At 42.6% G+C, this 20,653-nt stretch overlaps 1 protein-coding gene across 6 annotated transcripts in view; it reads right to left on the reverse strand.

Annotated features, from left to right (window-relative positions):
• SBNO1 (strawberry notch homolog 1) overlaps positions 1–18,451 on the reverse strand; it is a 53,471-nt gene extending 35,020 nt beyond the window's left edge. For 2 of the 6 annotated variants that reach the window (XM_029224463.1, XM_029224451.1), the window contains exons 1-5: positions 18,313–18,451; positions 9,975–10,106; positions 9,348–9,452; positions 7,398–7,707; positions 2,838–2,938 (exon numbers count right to left, since the gene is read on the reverse strand). In XM_029224463.1, coding sequence (XP_029080296.1) covers positions 2,838–2,938; positions 7,398–7,707; positions 9,348–9,452; positions 9,975–10,106 — 648 coding nt within the window. In that variant the 5' untranslated portion in view covers positions 18,313–18,451. Of the gene's footprint in view, positions 1–2,837; positions 2,939–7,397; positions 7,711–9,347; positions 9,453–9,974; positions 10,107–18,312 lie in introns of all 6 variants that reach the window. The other 4 variants (XM_029224457.1, XM_029224443.1, XM_029224476.1 and 1 more) reach the window with 3 other exon arrangements.
• Positions 18,452–20,653: the final 2,202 nt, after the last annotated feature.

Below are 20,653 nucleotides of genomic sequence, written 5' to 3' on the forward strand. Positions count from 1 at the left end.
CATCAGGGCTTCCCTAGTGACGCAGTGGTTAAGAATCCGCCTGCCAATGCAGGGGACACGGGTTCGGGCCCTGGTCCAGGAAGATCCCACATGCCGCGGAGCAACTAAGCCCGTGCGCCACAACTACTGAGCCTGCGCTCTAGAGTCCGCGAGCCACAACTACTGAGCCCACGTGCCACAACTACTGAAGCCTGCGCGCCTAGAGCCCGTGCTCTGCAACAAGAGAAGCCACCGCAGTGAGAAGCCTGTGCACCGCAACAAAGAGTAGCCCCCGCTCACTGCAACTAGAGAAAGCCCGCGCGCAGCAACGAAGACCCAACGCAGCCAAAAATAAAATAAATAAAACAAGTTTATCTTAAAAACAAACAAATAAATAAATAAAATGCAAGGTCAGGCTCCTCTTTTATTTTATTTTTATTTTACTTATTTATTTTTATTTAGTCTAGAGCAGCATATGATGGCACATAGATGCTCAATAAATGTGGGAAAGAAAAGGGAGATGTGAGATAAACATCCAGCCATCAACTCATGGAGTCCTCAGAAAAAAAATCCAAAGAAACCCTGAATGTTCTCAGAAAGTATGCCAAAATAAAACCCAGTTTCAGAAATAAGAGATGAAATGGGGCTGGCCAAAGAAACAGACCCAGACCCCACTTCTGCTGTTATCTGTGTAGCCTTGGGCAAATTACTTACATTCTGAGTCCTGCCCATCCCCCTTTGCACCTTTTTCCTCATCTGTAAAATAGGAATGCGCACTGTGCTAAATGACCAGCCGCCTTTCTCCCTCTACCTTGTCTTTCCCTACCTTTAAAAAATATATACTGCAGGTATATAATTGGAGGATTAGGTGGTAACACAATACAGTCACAAAATCCAAGGACCAGACAAGTAATATGTCTAAGCCAGCTGGATGTAAAATGGCAACTGACACCAAGCTTAGGGTCAAGGAGACAAATGAAGGGGAGGGAGACTGTGGTACACGGGGAATGTGTGACCAACATACAAAGTAGATGTTCACTACTCAACTCTAAGCATGTTAACACGAAGTGAGGAATGTGGGCCCAGGATTATCAGGTACTCCTATTTTTCAAGAGAACCTGGAAATCAGCATTTTATGTGTTTGCAACACATTCAAAAATTTTCAAAATAATGTGGATGCCAAACAAAACACCTGTCAATTGGTTTTCATCCACAGGCTACCAGTTTGCAATCTGTTAGATGTCTCTTAACTGCTAGGACAATATAGAACTTTTGGCATGTTATGGGCAACATGGGCTGGACTGGGAACTTGAGCACTAAATAATCTTAAAGAAAAATGCATTCTTATTTTCCAAAAATCAACTTCCAAGTAAGCTGCTGGCACTCAACTGTTAAGTAAACTGATACTGCCAACACTTGTTCTCCTGGTCCCCATTCAAAACCTCAGGCACAGGTTGCTTTGCTGTCTCTCCAATTCTGTATTTCATTCCCAGTCTTACCAATCCTCTGGTATCATTATGTGCAGTCCCCTCTTACTTTCTTTTTTCCTTTCCCCTCATCCTTTCCAATCACCTTTGCAATCCCTGATGTTTAGTTCCTTATCACTTCCCTTCTGGACTACTTAACCAACCTCCTAACCTGTCTCTTCTTCCCAACACATCCTGAGTCACTAACAGGTCCCTCTACTTCTAGGGGCCTCACTGGTGCTGCTCCAAGTCCCAAGTCCATCAAATTCAATTCAGGACCCTCCACAGAGCCCCCAGTCAACCATTCCAATTTCTTCCTGCAAGCTAAGTATCCTAAGCATATAGCTACCACCTCCTCTGTGCCTATTAATGCTGTAGCTCCCTTCCTAAAATGCCCTCTCAAAGTCTCTCCAGACTCGACACCCAAACTCCATGACATTGCCTCCATAAAATGAAGTCCTGGATTTCCCTGGTGGCGCAGTGGTTAAGAATCCGCCTGCCCATGCAGGGGACACGGGTTCGACCCCTAGCCTGGAAAGATCCCACATGCCGCGGAGCAACTGAGCCCGTGCGCCACAACAACTGGGCCTGCACTCTAGAGACTGTGCTCTGCAACAAGAGAAGCCACGACAATGAGAAGCTTGCGCACCACAATTAAGAGTAACCCCCGCTCGCCGCACTAGAGAAAACCCATGCGCAGCAACAAAAACCCAACACAGCCAAAAATAAAAACAAACAAATAAATAAATTTATTAAAAAAAAAAAAAGTGAAGTCCTCCTAGGCCATCTGAGTCTCATCTTCCTACAAACTCATAAGCCCTACTGCGAGCATCACTATTTACCTCTTGCTGTACCTTATATTACTACTTAAACCATGTGGCATTAATTATATGTTTATTAAAATGGGGAGCCAGAAACCCACCACACAGAGGCAGGGTTATACACTGCGTAATTATTAAATACACGCAAAGAATCAATTTACCTGAAGCATATAGCATTTCCAAAATGTAAAAATAATGTTAACATATAATTACTCACAACTAAACCATTATATGATCTGACATCCCATAACCAGCTATATAATAAGGCTCAATCCTAAAATGAACATAATTATCAAATACTTTTAGTTACTCCACATTGTCCTTTTCACTTACCAGATGAAATTCACAATAGAAAAGTGTCAGTACTTTGTATAATACTCTATCAAATCTGTATCTTATATTCACCTTGTTTAGCATATATTAATTTATTCCAGTGAGGTTTAATGCTTGTTCATTAGTTTATGTAGCTGAGAAGCTCCCCTTCACCCCAAAAAGAGTTTTCTGAGGGCTACACTTAGCCAAGTGTACTTTCATACCACACAAAAATACAGATATAGCTTTTGAAACTCACCATGGTTGGGGAAAAACTCCTCATTTTCATGTCATTTATCCATATTCTTGCTACTTCTTTATTAGAAGACTCTTTCTTTACTGTGCCATTGCTTACATCAGCTGAGGGGGAGAAATAATGTACATTTTATAACAAAATATCTATTTTCCTACAGTTTTTAAAAAATTCAGTAAAGTTTACCCACTTCACAAACCAAAGAATACCAATATGCTTATCTCTAACTTAAATTAAGCATAAGGATAAAAATACTCATGCTATACGTCATTACGGAGGTAAGAATTAACATTAGAAAACAACTTAAAAGGAAACATGTGCACAGGAAATTTGAAAACTATTTATCAAAAAGACACCTTAACCAGAACGCTATTTGGCAGTTTATTTCAAAACAATTACCCACAGCCAGCGTGTGACATGCTGTGACACTTCACTTGGTGCAAAACCTGGTATTATCACCAAGACAGAATCAATCGCACCTGATCTGGAGGTACTTACTAACTTTCAAGGCAAAATAATTATTTCTGGAAGGGAAAAAAAAAAGTTTGGGAACTCTACTGTCTTCCCTCAGAATAAAGATCCAAAGAGTGAACCTGTTCTTCTATACCAGTGGTTTGCAAACTCTTTTAAGATATAGCACAAGAACCTCTCCATCAAAGTATCAATCAAAGTAGAACTATGGGGCTTCCCTGGTGGCTCAGTGGTTAAGAATCTGCCTGCCAATGCAGGGGACATAGGTTCGAGCCCTGGTCCGGGAAGATCCCACATGCCGCGGAGCAACTAAGCCTGTGCGCCACAACTACTGAGCCTGCGCTCTAGAGCCCGCGAGCCAGAACTACTGAAGCCCACGCACCTAGAACCCGTGCTCTGCAATAAGAGAAGCCACAGCAGTGAGAAGGCCGCGCACCGCAACGAAGAGCAGCCCCCACTCGCCGCAACTAGAGAAAGCCTGCGCGCAGCAATGAAGACCCAACAGAACCAAAAATTAATTAATTATTTTTTTTTAAAAAAAGAACTACTTGGTTGAGGAGTTCTGAGCCCCTGTAACTAGCCTCCATCCTCCAAGTATACCTGAAGCACTCCCAGTACCTGGTATTCTTGCAATTACAGTGTGAAAATTACACCAGGAGAACAGATTACGACCTTATGTATTCTACCAAAAGATAGGGAGTATTTGGGTGGCCTGTCACTTGGGACTACAAAATGGCTGGGATTAAAGTGTTAGCAAAATAAGGAAGCTGGTACAGAGATAATAAATTTACTTAGGAGCACAGATCTGTTTAATATAACTGTGGGAGAGCCACTGAACAGTTCATAGAAAGAGTTACAGGACTGGAGCTCAACTGAGAGATCAGAATCCAAAGAGACACCTAAAGGGCTAAGGGCTCCAAAAGGGGCAGAGAACATGCAGGGAATTCGCTGGCGGTCCAGTGGTTAGGACTCCATGCTTTCACTGCCGCTGAGGGCCTGGGTTCAATCTCTGGTTGGGGAACTAAGATCCCACAAGCCATGCGGGGCGGCCAAAAACAGAGAGAGAGAGAGAGAACGTGCAAAACCTCGCTCTTTGCAGTTTGATACTTTTAACATTCTTCCCTTTCAGTAAAAAGATGACCCTCTCCTACAACACAAAAGTTGGTTTACCTTCGGCATTCACTTACCATGTTTCTTTTTCAGCCCTGGTCTAGTCTGACAATTTCTCAGCCTTCCACACAAGGATGGCCTTGACTTGTCTTTTAAGAAGTATTATACTGGATGTGGGAGATGTTACTGTACTAGATACTACTCAGTCAGCTCCAAAGCTCTTTTGTTTTGCTCTCTAAACTCTTTCCTCACGATGGCACAGCAGCAGTCTTTCTCCTCATTAAATCCAAAGACTTTAATGAAAAGCAGCTTCTACTAACTGCTGATCACCCCTAAGTCTCCCAGGAGCCATTCCAGATGCTGCCCTGCACCTCAGCTAGGTCAGGGCCGTGGTCCTGCTCTCCATGGCACAGAATGGAAATCAATCCTGAGACAGTTAAAATAATTTCTCAATGGGCATCTAGCTGCCAGGCTCCAGTCAGTTCAGGACAATAACCTTAAGAGTAAAACTACAGCCAAAAGGCACAAAGGTATGGACTCAAAGATTAGATTATCTGATATTTTTAATTGCATTTGTCACTGAAGACAAAGTTAGTTCTGTATCACCTACAAACACTCCTTGCTCATTCCTTTAGAATGCCCCAGCCCTCTACTTTGTTATTATTTTTTTAATATTTATTTATTTGGCTGAGCCAGGTCTTAGTTGCGGCATGCGGGATCTTCATTGCCGGGTGCGGGATCTTTAGTTGTGGCACGCGGGATCTAGTTCCCTGACAAGGGATTGAACCCAGGCCCCCTGCATTGGGAGTGCAGAGTCTTAACCATTGGACCACCAGGGAAGTCCCTGGCCCTCTACTGTATAAACACAAGCACATTAGAACTTCCCAGCAATCAATTCTGCTACAAAATTATATATCGGGTGTTAAAACTTATCTCTCTCAATTGGAAAAATAAAGCAGCTGTTTGGAAGGAGGAACTCTCTATTCAATATCCAGCACCCCATTCCAAGAGCCTAGTGGGATGCTATGTATTAGTTATTAGTATAAATCACCAGGCAGGGAGTCAAATACTATTTAGCTCAATGGAAAAAGGAAGGACAGAATATCCCTCTTAAGAGTTCACGTTTTGGGAATTCCATGGCAGTCCAGTGATTAGGACTCCGCGCTTTCACTGATGAGGCCCAGGTTCAACCCCTGGTTGGGAAACTAAGATCCTGCAGGCCGAGTGGCACAGCCAAAAAAAGAAAAAAGAGTTCACATTTTTCAGTTTCTAAAGCTATACTACTAAAATTTGATATAGCCAAAGTTAAAAAAAAATTCTATTTTACCCTTAAAATTACCTTACTACACTAAACACAAAGCTTCCTCTAAGCATTCCACTTAAATACAAGCTCTTCCTGCCCCATATTCCATTTTCTATTTTTCTCCACGTGCCTACCCCTATCTAACATACTATATACTTCATTTATTTTGTTTATTGTCTGTTTTTCTCCACTCAAATGCAAGCTCTATGAGGGCAGAAATTTCAATAGTTTTCTTCCCAGCCATAGTCTCAGAATCCTAGAACAGGGACTTCCCTAGCGGTCCAGCGGTTAAGATTCAGTGCTCCCACTGCAGGGGGCATGGGTTCGATCCCTGGTCAAGGCACTAAGATCCCACATGCCTCGTAGTGTGGCAATTAATAAATAAATAAATATCTTTTGAATAAGTAAGCAATAAAAAAGCCACTCCAGAGAAGAAAAATTAACTGTAAAACTTATAGTGTTTATGCATAAATGAATTCCTAAAAAAGAGTGATCAAATCACTGTTGAGCTTTTTCTCTTTAGATCTAAACCTACACTTAAAGCATTATGGATTAGCTAGTGGTAATGGTTACACAACTCTGTGAATATACTAAAATCCACTGAATTGTACCCCTTTAAAAGGTACAATGGTATGTAAATTATCTCAGTAAAGCTATTATTAAAAAAGTATTTTGAGTGCTCACTCTTCAAAGAAAATATAGTGAATTACTATTCATTTTCATTACAATGAAAGTTTATATATTTTAAAAGAAAACTGACTAAAAAACACAACTACCGACATACAATGAAGCTAATGACAAGCAAAATCATAAAACTGTAAGAGTCAAAGTAGCAAAGTATCAGTTTAAAGCCCATTACACCTCAAGCATGGTCCAAGGACCACCAGCAACAGCACCTCTAAAAGCTTATGAGAAATGCAGAATCTTGGTCCCCATCCCAGACCTACTGAATCTGACTCTGTTTTTGTACAAAGATCCCCAAGTGGGACTTCCCTGGTGGCACAGTGGTTAAGAATCCGCCTGCCAATGCAGGGGACACGGGTTCAAGCCCTGGTCTGGGAAGATCCCACATGCCGCAGAGCAAAGAAGCCCGTGCGCCACAACTACTGAGCCTGCACTCTGGAGCCCGCGAGCCACAACTACTGAGCCCACGTGCCACAACTACTGAAGCCCGTGCGCCTAGAGCCCGTGCTCCGCAACAAGAGAAGCCACCGCAATGAGAAGCCCGCACACTGCAACGAAGAGTAGCCCATGCTCGCCACCTAGAGAAAGCCCACACACAGCAATGAAGACCCAAAGCAGCCAAAAAATAAATTAAAAAAAAAAAAAACTCATTAAAAAAAAAAAAAAAGAGCCCCAAGTGACTCAGAGTTATAAAGTTTGAGAAGCACTGATTTAAATGACTGAGAAAAATGTTAACCAGTTATTCACAATTTATAAAACTGAGATCTCATGGTGTTCATGTAGCCACTTGATAATTCCACACTTCATTTTAAAGCTTAAGGCTAAGGCTTCTAAATTTTTGCTTCCCTTGAATTGCATAAATACTGTAAGACTAGAGTCATGCAGATATCATCTCCTGTCATGACTACTTCTTTAAAACCTAAGCAAACCCTTAAAAACACACTGACATATCTTAACGAAGGCAAGCAGTTGACACTATTGAAAACAAAAAGACTTACTAGCTGCTGTTGCAACTGGCTGAGCAATATTAGCCGGTGGCTTCAGTTTCATGAGTTCGTTCAGACTATTATTTTTTAGTAGGTCCTTCAGTTGAACCTGGTCTTTTGAAGGTGCAGAGGTCATGGCATTTCGTGCTGCTGGTGCTGAGACTGAAGGACGTGTGTTTGCAGTAGTCTGAATGAACTTTGTTAAAGTGATGGTTTGCCTATTCGTGGTTACAGGTGGTGTTTTAGTCATTACAATCGTAGATCCCAAAGTCGGAAGCTGATTTATTTGATTCAGCACAAATGTTGTAGTAGATGGAGGCTGCTGCTAGAAAAGAAAACCATATACATCACACCTGTGAAAAATTCTTTATTCTCTAATGCAACCCATATCCACAAACACAACAGGCCATTTAAAACTCTAAAACTGACTTATTAAGCATCTTACGCAACCACTGGCACTTTGGTTCTAATAAATATCATTAGATATAAACTACCTAGTTAAAATACATCATTTGAGAAAAAGAAGGTATAATAGTTGTGTTGGGGGCAGCAAGCATAAAATGAGAGTATCCTAAGCAAGCTGTGATGTATAGTCACCCTACATAACTCAAGGACTAGGAACATAATTTCTAACCCCAGCACTGTCCCCAACTAATCAGATAACCTTAGGCAAATCACTTTACCTCTGGAGGCCTGGGGTCTCTGAGGACCATTTTCCATTTCTAACATTCTATGATTCCTGTCCAATGCTTTGTCTGCTATCATACAGACTATACTACTGTTTAACTTAATAAGATAAGACCACCAAGCAGAGTTTTAAATTCCTATGCCCCATGAATGATCCACCCAGGTAAATTACAAATATCAGTGATAATGCGGATGCTTCCTTTGAGCCTAAGGCAAAGCTACATAGCATTTTATTTTTATAGTTGGGGGGTGAGAGTTAGGAGTTGAACAAAAATGAACAAAAAAAGTCAAGATTTGAGGATAACAAATGTCTGTGACTTCAACCAACTAAAGTAAAACACAGATTTTTTTTTTTTTTTTTTGGGCAGTACGCGGGCCTCTCACTGTTGTGGCCTCTCCCGTTGCAGAGCACAGGCTCCGGACATGCAGGCTCAGCGGCCATGGCTCACAGGCCCAGCCGCTCCGCGGCATGTGGGATCTTCCCGGACCGGGGCACGAACCCGCGTGGACTCCCAACCACTGTGCCACCAGGGAAGCCCCAACACAGATATTTTTATAAATTTAAGTCTATTTTTACTTCTTTCCCCCTTCAAGTTATTTGCTAATGACTTCTCTAACAAGAATCTTTTAGATTACCATTAATTTTAAATGTAACTCTCAACAATAATTTATCAAAAGTTATCAAATTTTAACCAGTGCAATACTTTTATACCACTAGAGCTTAAATTAATAATTGCTATGCGTAGGGAGTTTCCCGTGGCCTACTGGTTAGGATTCAGGGCTTTCACTGCCGTGGCCCAGGTTCAATCCCCAGTTGGGGAACTGAGATCCCACAAGCCGTGCAGCCCAGCCTACAGTAACGACAACAATGAAAACTGCTATGTTTAAAGCAAGGTCAGTGGAACTCTACATTTAAAGCACAATAACAATCACATAAAAATTATATATACCAATGGACAAAAGCTGAAATAAACAAGTAAAAATGAAATGTAGTGGGTTAACGTGTGGTTCACCTTTACTTTATGAATTTTCTATCACTTGCAATAAATAACCTAAAAAAATGGGGGTTTCTTTCCCCTTAATCTTTGATCAACATAACTACCAGAAGAGTGAAAGAAACGTTTTATAAAGTAGGAGGTGAGAGTAGATAGAATACTGGGAAAGAAGCAGCAAAAAGCAGAACTAGTGAAATAAAACTATTTCATATTAAAGGTTATTTTCTTACTACAACCCTAAACTATTTTCATAGTAATGCCAAATCTAAATAATTCTTACCCTAACATTTAATAGTGCTGGAGTAGGTAGCGTCTCTGGTTCTTGTTTAACAGGAACTGCTGCTTCAGTCTCCAAACCTAGTTCTAATGCACTAAGTGGCACTGACTGGAGAGAAAACAACATCAGAGAAAGAAATAAAGAATGACGGCAGTGAATTCTGTTTCAAGAACAAGAGATGTACTTATTTTATTAAAATAAAAAAAATTTTCAAGCTTTACATTCAAATGGAATGTAAAATCACTGATACCAGGTATAAAGTAACAATCTTTGCAAGCATAACATCTTCACTAAACTACGCTAACACAAGAATATTATTTTTGCTTTCAGAGAATGTGTATAGTGAAACCTCAGAAAAATATTCCTATAAAGTACAAAGACAAATATTGAGATTAGTGATCCTCCCACAATAACTCTAAGCAATTCATCTCTTACGTTATATATCAAAGCAGAAAATGTCTTGATTTTCACTGCCAAGTATTTTCCACTTTGTGAATAAAGACTAACAATCAACATAAAAGTAATATTCACATGCATATTTAAAATTAAGGCTTAACAATACCTATTTTATAATAGAAAATAAAATTAAGAAAAAACTCACTTTTTACAGAGGCTTTGGAAAACTCTTACCTGCTGTACGGGAGGGGTAGGTGTTGGAGTTGCAAGCCCCGCATCTCCACCATCAATATCAAAGAGGTCATTCGGACTAATTCCACTCTCGCTCAAAGCAGCAAGCAGTAAATCTTGCCCTGGCTCCACCATCTTTAGAACAAAATATTAAATATTAACATTAAAAACTTAAAATGACAATTAACTCTCTTCTAAACATAAACCAACATTTTCTACCGGATCCATTCATTCAATATTTATGAAGAACCTGCTACACAGCAGGCAAAAAAAGGATGAAAGAGAAATAGTCTCTGATCCCAAGAAATTCACATTAAGATGGAAAGGACAGAAAAGCATGCAAATCACAGAAAGAGTATATGTTACAAAATGCTGTGGGAACAGAGAAGGAAATGCTGAATTCACCTGGGGAGAGAGATTACAAAGATGACAATGGAGCCAAGTCTCAGGTAAGAAATTGCCGGGTAGACAAGGATCTTCTGGATAGTGCATTCAAACTTATGGGGGCACGAATGATGCTGGCACTCTAAGAAAGATGGCTAGAGTAGTTCAACATGGGTACGGAAGCTCAGAACAGAAATACGAGGTTCACAAAGGTGATGGCAAGAGACGAAGAAGTTTTCGCCCACAGCTCTGAACACCACGCTAAAGAGCTCATTTAATCCTGTGAGAATCAGGGGTCACTAAAGGGTTTTCAGATAGAGGACTGCAAGACATAGTCAGATTTGTGACTTAGAAAAATTACTCCACAGCAGTATGGAAGCAAACTGAGAATGGGTAGAGTAAGACCAAGGCAGGGAGACATCTTAGGAAACTGCTACAGCAGATCAGGGAAAAGATGATGTGCTATAACAGTAAGATGTAAAGAGAAAGAAGGGGGAATGGATTCCAAGATATTTAAGAAGGAGAATCCATAAGACTAAGTTTAAATAAAAGCTCAAAATGGAAGGGAGAACATGAAACACACAAAAAAGCATGAGTTGATGGATAATTAGAGTTAAGCCAAGAGAAAATGAAAAAGGTTGAGCCCAGGAGACCTAAAAGATGAGATATATGGAGTTTAGGGGGAAAATGCCTAATTCGAGCAGGCAAATACACTTTCAGCTGGGGTTTTCCAACTGTACTCATAGGAGCCAAATCAAAGTATTCTACCACTAAGATGGATTTTTATCCATTTTGTAGGGAAAAAAAAGTTTAACAGAGCTTTCTTAATTTTAACTTTTCTCATTAATTTATCTGAAATAACCAATTTATATACACAAACATAATTATGAGAAATGTGACTACTTGTTTTTATCAAAGAACTTCACATTACATAAATATACTAATTTTCAGCTAGTCCATTTATTCTCACACTGTGCAATGAAATTAAATGTTTCATTATGTTCTACAAAAAAAAGTTGTTAGCCAAGAATACCACGACCACGACTTCCCAACATACAAGAACCACTGTTTTAGATCAAAGCAGGACATTTCATAGAGAAATTCTCTACTAGGTAGGTCTGCGTCGCTTGTACATCATTTACAAAGATGTGATTTACAAAGATAGTGCTGGAGTAGGTAGCGTCTCTGGTTCTTGTTTAACAGGAACTGCTGCTTCAGTCATCCAGACATCCAGATATCCAGAAATGAAACGAAGGGCAGACCTACTGTTTAAAGGATGAGAGGAAGGATAGCCCAAAGGAGATTTCCCCAAAATTTTTAGAGAAAAGAAAAGAAGTCTAAGGAAGAAAGCATTTTGAGCAGACAGGAGGAAGGGAAGGGAACTGACAGTGACTAAGTATCTTTTACAAGCCTGGCACAGTGTCAGGCTCTTCATGTCCAGCACTAGCCCATGACAACCCTGAGCAAGATAAGTATTATAATTCTAGAAATGAAACTGAGGCTCAAAAAGCTTAAATTACCTGCCCAAGGTCACACCCAGATCTAGACTGTTCAAATTCCCAAAGCCCATGCATTCTCTTTCCAATGAGTAGATCAAGAAGTCAATATTGGTAACCTGTGAAGTTTCAATACTTAACTTCGGAATAAAAGCCTGTCTGAGATTAAAACTGGAAAGGGGAGAATTAGTATTAAACAACAAGATGGAAATATGAAAGAACTGGATGACAGAGGAGACAAGGAGAAATGTCAAAATATGGGTTTAATATAAAATTGATCCATTTGGGGGCTTCCCTGGTGGCACAGTGGTTAAGAATCCACCTGCCAATGCAGGGGACACGGGTTCGAGCCCTGGTCCAGGAACATCCCACATGCCGCAGAGCAGCTAAGCCCGTGCGCTACAACTACTGAGTCTGCGCTCTAGAGTCCGCGAGCCAAAACTACTGAGCCCACGTTCCACAACTACTGAAGCCCGCGTGCCTAAAGCCCATGCTCCGCAACAAGAGAAGCCACTGCAATGAGAAGCCCACGCACCACAACGAAAAGTAGCCCCCACTCGCCACAACTAGAGAAAGCCTGCACACAGCAACGAAGACCCAACACGGCCAAAAAGAAATAAATAAATTTATTTTTTAAAAAAGTTGATCCATTTTTCTAATACATAGTTGACCACACTTTACAAACTACTATCCTAGTACATAGTACAAATATGTACCAAGAGAGCAAACCAATGCTTTAAAAATATTTTCAGGGCTTCCCTGGTGGCGCAGTGGTTGAGAGTCCGCCTGCCGATGCAGGGGACAGGGGTTCCTGCCCCGGTCCAGGAAGATCCCATATGCCGTGGAGCAGCTGGGCCCGTGAGCCACGGCCGCTGAGCCTGTGCGTCCGGAACCTGTGCTCCGCAACGGGAGAGGCCACAACAGTGAGAGGCCCACGTACCACAAAAAAAAAAAAAAAAAAAAAATTCAATCTATAAAATACTTCATTAGGACCAATGACCTATGGGAATACAGGGTCTTAGCCCACTTGCTATGGCTTATTTTGACCTAGATCAATAATTCCTGAGACTATCAAAATGTCATCTTTTTTAAAGTAAATATTGGAAATAATTATTTACATTTGAAACAGAAGCACATTCTTTTAAACTAATGATTCCTAAACTACAGACCACAGAAAGCTTGGAGGCCGAGGGATCCATTAATCCATGTGTTACTGAATTCACGAGAGCTTTCTGAAATATATTTTCTGAACAATTAGCATTATAAGTACAAAAATATCATGGAAGAGAGTTATTTGGGGAGTAAACTTGTTGGAGTCCATAAGAAATGATGGCAACAGTTATAAGTAACATTATCAGTGACCTACTCAAAATGCATAGGAATCACAATTTGAGACCCTCTGATCTGAGCAGTGACCTAGTACTGACAATGCCTGTAAGAGACATTGTCTTTTACGAGCTATTAATGAAAGAGATTTTAATTTTATATACATCTTATACACAAACAAAATCAAGGGATCCTTTCTCTCAAGCCAATTGGGCACAAATTCCCTACTTGCACTTTTTTTGTATGAGAAGTGGGGAGGGGATAGAGAGGACACATCTATGCCATTCTCTAACTCCATTAAGCAAAATCCTTAATATTTAATCATATTCCTATTCTGAAACTATCAATATTACAGACTCACAGAATTTCAGTGCTCAAGCTGACAGAGCCTCTAAAAGGTTATATTATGCAACCTTCCCCACATTTTACAAACAAGTAAGATTTATTCCTGAGAGGGAAAAAAACATTTTCACTTTGAACCCACTAAGTACAATGTAAACACAAACACTGTTAGATGCAAAAGAACTGCTAACTACTAACCACAGAGTGATTCTATCTCAAACAATGGACAACAAAAAGGTTCCATTTTTATCATAAATACATTTGAAAATATCACGTATTCAAAATAGTACACCTATGAAAGCATCTATGATAAATAAGGACTAATGACACAGTAGTAGACAGAAACTAAGAGACATCCTTGGCAGGAAGAGAATCCTGAGAAACAACAGCCAATCAGAAGAATGAAAGGATACAGTTCCCACTGAGAACACCAACACTGAAACCTATCAACAAGGACAAGGTTCCTCTTGTTGAGACCGAAGCAGATCTTTATAGCTCTGGGCAGATACAAGAGATGTACCTGCAGCAGCAACAGCAGTACACTACAGAGGCTGAGGAGACTATGAAGTCAAGGGGAAAACCTGGTTTCAAATACTGACTACACCATCTGCTAAGTAGTGTAACACAGTTAAGTAATAACTTGTGACTCAGTTTCCTCATCTTCAAATGGGAATAAAAATAGAACCTACTTTACAGGATTGCTGTGTTGAGTAAATATTACACTACGTGGAATAAATATTAGCTACTATTAACCATTATATTGATAAACATTACTATAATGTTCAAAAAATGTTTTCCTTCAAATTGCTGATATAACACTTTATATCTAGAATACAAACTTTACCTGTTGGCAATTTATTCACTAATTAACTTCCACATTAGTTCTATAAAATATTAGCACCCTTTTTACTCAAGTGTCATACATCCAATATATCTAATCAATTAGCATATCTAGAGGAAACTGGTAGACATATTTAAATGTGCACATATAATATCATTTTAGAAATATCTTTGCCGGACATCCCTGGTGGTGCAGCGGTTAAGAATCCCCCTGCCAATGCAGGGGACACGGGTTCGAGCCCTGGTCCGGGAAGACCCCACATGCTGTGGAGCAACTAAGCCTGTGCACCACAACTACTGAGCCTGCGTGCCACAACTACTGAAGCCCACGCACCCTAGAGCTCTGAAACAAGAGAAGCCACAGCAATGAGAACCCCGTGCACCGAAACCAAGAGTAACCTCCACTCGCCACAACTAGAGAAAGCCCTCACGCAGCAACAAAGACCCAACGCAGCCAAAAATAAAATAAATTTAAATTTATTAAAAAAAGAAAGAAATATCTTTGCCTGAAAAGGATTTTTCTCTTTACTTAATAGTGCTAAACATGTCTAATTTTTGACCCAACTCTGTTTTTATGTAGCCTGGATGTCGATGACTGGCACTCAGCTTAAGAATTTGAAGGATAATTGATCCACTTAGAATTTAGCTGATTAAGTCCATCAACAAGTATTCATTAAGTGTCTACTGAGTGCTGGTTCCTTAAGAGTATCAGGAGAAAGGGAAGGTAGGTGTGAAGAAGTTTGCTAAAAAGGATTTTCTTTACCTAAAAGGATATAATCTGTATTTTTAAACACCTACTTCCCAGAGCAGCGATTGCTCAGTAAAGTGCCCCTCCCCTCACTCTCATTGCAAAACCTATAGGAAGAATGGAATCACAAAGGAATGTACAGATTATATACAAGTTCCAAAAATGCTTTGAAAAAGAAACCCAAGAAAGATTTGGGTGGGGGGGACTACTTTCTCCGTCACAACATCAAAATCAGATGGCTAGTCTTCTCGACATTCACTATATGGTTGGAATTCTTTAACTCTCAAAATAATCCATGAGTAAAAACTATCCGTTATTCCCTTGTCAGAGATGAGAAACAGGCTTAGAGAGATGAACTGTAACAAGGTAACAACAAAGCAAGCTTGTAGCAGAATTACAAACCTAGGAGGGCTGATACCTGCGCCCTGCATCCTGCCCGCCCACCCCAAGATTCTGTGCTATTAACTTCATACCAGTATTTTTCAAACTGCTGGTCACAACAATGCTGTCAAATAATTTAAGTATGTCATGACCAGTATTTTTAAATATTTCAAATATAGAATATTCAAATATTTTAAATACAGACAGAATTAATGCAGCACACGCAGAGAGGGTAAACATTTCACAAAACTGAGTTCTATGCGTGCATTATGTACTAGGTCACAACATAAAACACATTTCTTACTGTGGAATGCAGTAAAAAAGGTTTGAAAATCACTGCTCTGTGCTATATACTGTCTCCCAAGAGGTAAATAAGCAAGTTAATTTGACGGGTTTTATACCATATTTTTTTTCATAAAAGAAATTCCTGCTCTTCAAGAGCCTATCCTTTCCATCTACAGAAAATTTCAGTGGTATCACAAGGTTGTCCTTATTATTTAGTAAAGCTCAACCACATCAAAGTGGATCTGTCAATTAGCATTAAAAAAGACAACTGCAAAAACTTAAGGATTACATCATCTTGGTTATTAATTGTCTGTTTAATGGAAAACAATTCCTCTCGGTGTGTGCTGTCTTCCTTCACAGGCAAGGCGGCAAGTCTCAAATCAAAGCTCAATTCAGAGACTAAGAAATGCCAATATGTTATCTGTACCTAAAGTCTTTGAGGCGAAAAAAGACTTTAAAAAAGCATGAAAAGAGGGCTTCCCTGGTGGCGCAGTGGTTGAGTGGCCGCCTGCCGATGCAGGGGACGCGGGTTCGTGCCCTGGTCTGGGAGGATCCCACATGCCGCGGAGCGGCTGGGCCCGTGGGCCATGGCCGCTGGGCCTGCGCGTCCGGAGCCTGTGCTCCGCAATGGGAGAGGCCGCGACAGTGAGAGGCCCGCGAACCGCAAAGAAAAAAAAAAGCATGAAAAGAATCTCCATACTGCACGTTTTTATATAGTAATCTCAGCAAAACCCTTAAAACATGTAAAACTGACACATAAGAGCATTCAATGGATGGATGAATGAATGGATGGATGAATGGATGATGAATTTACGATCTGTAAGCCACTCACTAAGCCTCCCTTTTTAACATTTACCCAGCAACTAAAATAAAATTTATTTAAAATTCTGGAGGATTGTATGGAACAAAATTAGATCTGGGAATAAAGTTATATTGGGAGATAAAAAGCAGAATCCAGAGGAAAAGAGTAAAGATGTCTTCTCTGGTAAGGTAAACTTTGGAAACAACTTCTTTAAACATGAAAATAAAATGTTCCCTTGCTTGCAAAACTAATGTCCCACTCAAGGCAGCAGCAGCAAATTCTACATTTTATCCTAGAAATTCTGTACAAACTATCTTTTGTGCAGTGATGAAGGCTTTCCCCACTGCTTATGAAAAGCAGTTCTGATTGCGGTAAATAACTGGGAAAAAATGGAATCCCTCCGCACTGTTATCTGGTTTAACTGTTTGCAACTGTTCTGAGGAACCGCGCTAGAGCAACTACGGGTTTGACAGCTTTCTGGACCCTCCTGCCGACACTTTAGAAACCCTATTCCGTCTCTAATTCTGGCTGCCCAGAGAATATGACACATTTAACTCAACACAAACTGCTAATAATCAACTTTTAAAGGTCAAAGGGGACCCAGTTTTTAACCTTCTTCTCATCAACACGTGTTTAGTACAAACTTCCGGGTGCGGTTACAACTGGCTGGGCAATTCAATGGCTAAAAACGTTGCTTTATTTGACTCTCATTTTCTCGCCCGTTCTTTTCCCACGTTTCTCAACCAGCGACTCCCCAAAACAAAAGCCTCCCACAGTAAACGAAGCACGCACATAAAAAGAGCTTCTCTGTGCGAGGATCAAGTTAGTGGTCCGCAAACATTAACCAAACAGAAACACAAAGCCGGGGTGGAAAGGGGAGGAGCTGGATGCCAGGGTCAGGAAAGAAACAATCACAAGGGTTCAGGCACATCCAAACCTCCTCAGCGGTTAAACCGACCCCAAACCACTTCTGGGAAACCACCAGCATACACTGGTTTGGGGAACTTTAGATGCTCGTTACGCCAAACACTCTCAAAGTAAGCCAATTCCCAACCGCCTTTCCCCTCCACATAGATGCTTACTTAGGGTCCAGGGGCGAGCGAGCGAGCTCGAGGCAAAATTAACCTAATCACCGGGTGAGGCGTGAAGGTGGCCCCCACGTGCCCCACGTACCGTCCCCATCGCCCCGACAGCGAGGTAATCAGCAAACTGCTGGTGCGGGGGTTCAGATCTGGGGCGACCCTGTCGCCTCCCGCACTCGCCCTGAACCGGAACAATCGTCCGGCAGGAGGACTTCTGAAGGATTACGAAGCTCACTTTCCTGAGGGGCCGGGACCTCGCAGCCCCCGGGTCGAGCCGCGGAAGCAAGGCGGGGTACGGCCCAGTCGGAGCCGGAACCGGCGTCCGCAGACGCTGCCTCCTCGCCCAAACGGGGTGCCTCCGGCCCGGGACAGCGGGGCCCCCGGGGCCCGAGAGCCCCACGCGCGGCGACCGCAGGGCCCGGCGCTGACGGGCGGAGGAAGCGAGCGCGGCGGGGCCACCGCCGGGACCGTGCCCCCGAGGGCCCCCAGGGCGCGCAGCTGAGGGGGCTGCGAGGGGCGAGGGAGGCCCCAAGCCGGGGTGAGGTGGCGGCCCCCCCCCAGCCCGGCCCCGCACGGCCCCCTGAGGAGGGTGGGAGTGGGAGGCTGTCCGGGAGGGGGAGTGTAGAGGTAGAAAAGGGCTAAGGAAAGGACTTACTTTCCCCGCGGGATCCGACGCCGGAACAGCTTCTCCGGGTGGCGAGAGCTTGAAGAACCAGAGGCGACTGGAGCGGAGGCGGCGGCGGTGGCGGCGGCAGCAGCGGCGTCCGGCTCTGCCTACCTCCCCGCCGCCATCTTGACGCCCCTCCCCCTCGGCCCCCCCGCCCCGCCCCGCCGGGAGGGGGTGGGGCAACGGATGAGGCGCCGCGCGCACGCCCCACGTGACTTCCTCCCTCCCCCCACCCCACTCCCCAGCGCCCCTCTCCGCCCCGCCTCCCTCCTAGGTGAAGGAGGATGATTCCCCCCCCCATCTTGACCGCCCCTGCCTTCGCCGCTAAGCACGGACTCCGTCGCTCCTGCCGACCCGGTATCAGTGGTTGGATCCAAGGGAATTCCGGAACCCAAACCGTCCATTACCGCGGCTCCGGGGTGGGCGAGGGGTGAGGGGGCCGGGTTTCCGAGGAAGGGGGAGGGGGGAAGACGAAGGCCGCCTAGGAGAGTCACGTGTCTACTGCTTCCGCCGGCGCTCGAAAGACCTCGCGAGAGTTCCGTTCCCCCTCCCTTTCTTCCTCGCGGGCTGTCGGGAAGAAGGTCCGTGATCTGGGTTGCCACCAGGAGGTCAACCGGTGGGCCGGGCGCATGCGTCCCACACCTGCTTTCAAAGTCAGGCTAGGAGGGGCCCGAAGCTGTTTTCAAAACCTTTTCGGTGTGTGGCTCTGGGCCAGGAAGTTACCTAGTGGCGTCTCTGTCACTTTGAAAAGCTCGTTACCTTAGTTAATTCTAGAAAAAAATATTCGCCTACTCATTGCTTGTTAGGCTTGCTCAAAGCACTTTATTCAATGTGAAACCGCAAGTAACTCGGAGCCCCTCGGCTGGTCCACTGCCATATTCAGATCCTAAGGAGTGAGAGCGTAATCAGCCCCACTTCTTTTTTATTCACACACACCCGGTAACCTGAACAAACTATTGCTCTCAATTAATGATTGCTGCAGATCTGTCGCTACTACCTCTCACTTCCTTATTTTCATATTCTCCATTATGATCATTATTATTGCTACTACTACTAAGTGACCTGACACAGAATAAACAAATTAACTTCTTGGTAACCCTTTTGTAAAGTCATTCTGAGAATGCTCTTTGAATCCCTTGCTTAGGTAATGGGCACGCCTGGGTGATTCTTGCCCCCTACCGGCCGCGCTTCGCACTCGCCTTGAGCTCAAAGCAAACCTACTGGTTTGGTTAACTTGGAGGTTAAGGTGTGAGCTCTTCTAGAGACAGTGTGGGGCTGGGGGAGAGGAAAAAAAATGTAGTCATGGCAAGAATAATTATGACTCTTCCAATATTCTGTTTATATACATGAATATGTATTATATATGTATACATGTAAACAAACATTTTAAATTGCAAATTTGCTAATCACTGTACCTCCATTATTTCGTTTAATCCATACACACACAAACCTATAAAGGTAAAAAAAATAAAAATAGTTCCATAAGAACAAGGCCTTGGGGACTTCCCTGGAGATCCAGTGGTTAAGACTCTGCGCTTCCACTGCAGGGGCACAGGTTCAATTCCTGGTTGGGGAACTAAGACCCCGAATGCTGCTTGGCGTGGCCAAAAAAAAGAACCATGGGAGACCAAGGCCTTCATCTGTCTTGTTCACTACTTTCCCCTAGCCTAGTTTATGGTCTAGTGTAGATGACAGCAAACAAGCAATTGTCACATTATAAAAAGAGAAAGAATACAGCAAAAAAAACTAAGACATTGTATTGATAGTTAATGCATCAGTGTCTTTGGAGCTTGGTTGGAGCAATTCAGTTTCCAAGTGGCCCCCAAACTCTAGTTGTACACCGGGACTAGATGAGTCCTAGATTCTGAAGACAGAGGTCTAACCTAGGAACTCCCACCTTTTGAGGTACTTTCTGAGCATCTAAGCCAGATCCTTGCTGCCATCTCTGCATAATCTCTTTACCTTGAACCAAAGTAAAAGGTGTTTCAGGGGATATTTATAATATAACTGCACATATGCACACGAATGTTATGCACAAGGTCATTCATTGCAGCAGCATTTGTAGAAGGAAAAGATGGGAAACAACTTTAATGTCTTTGAAGAAAAGACTAACTAAACTATGGTACTTTCCTACAGTGAAACAGTTGTTCAAAAGAATGAAGCATTTCTGGGACTTCCCCAGTGGCGCAGTGGGTAAGAATCCTGCCAATTCAGGGGACATGGGTTTGATCCCTGGTCCAGGAAGATCCCACATGCCATGGAGCAACTAAGCCCGTGTGCCACAACTACTGAGCTTGCGCTCTAGAGCCCGCATGACACAACTACTGAA

The sequence above is a fragment of the Monodon monoceros genome, unplaced genomic scaffold (assembly GCF_005190385.1).
Source record: "Monodon monoceros isolate NGI ecotype Baffin Bay Population unplaced genomic scaffold, NGI_Narwhal_1 Super_Scaffold_1, whole genome shotgun sequence".
In the NCBI taxonomy this organism is placed as follows: domain Eukaryota; kingdom Metazoa; phylum Chordata; class Mammalia; order Artiodactyla; family Monodontidae; genus Monodon; species Monodon monoceros.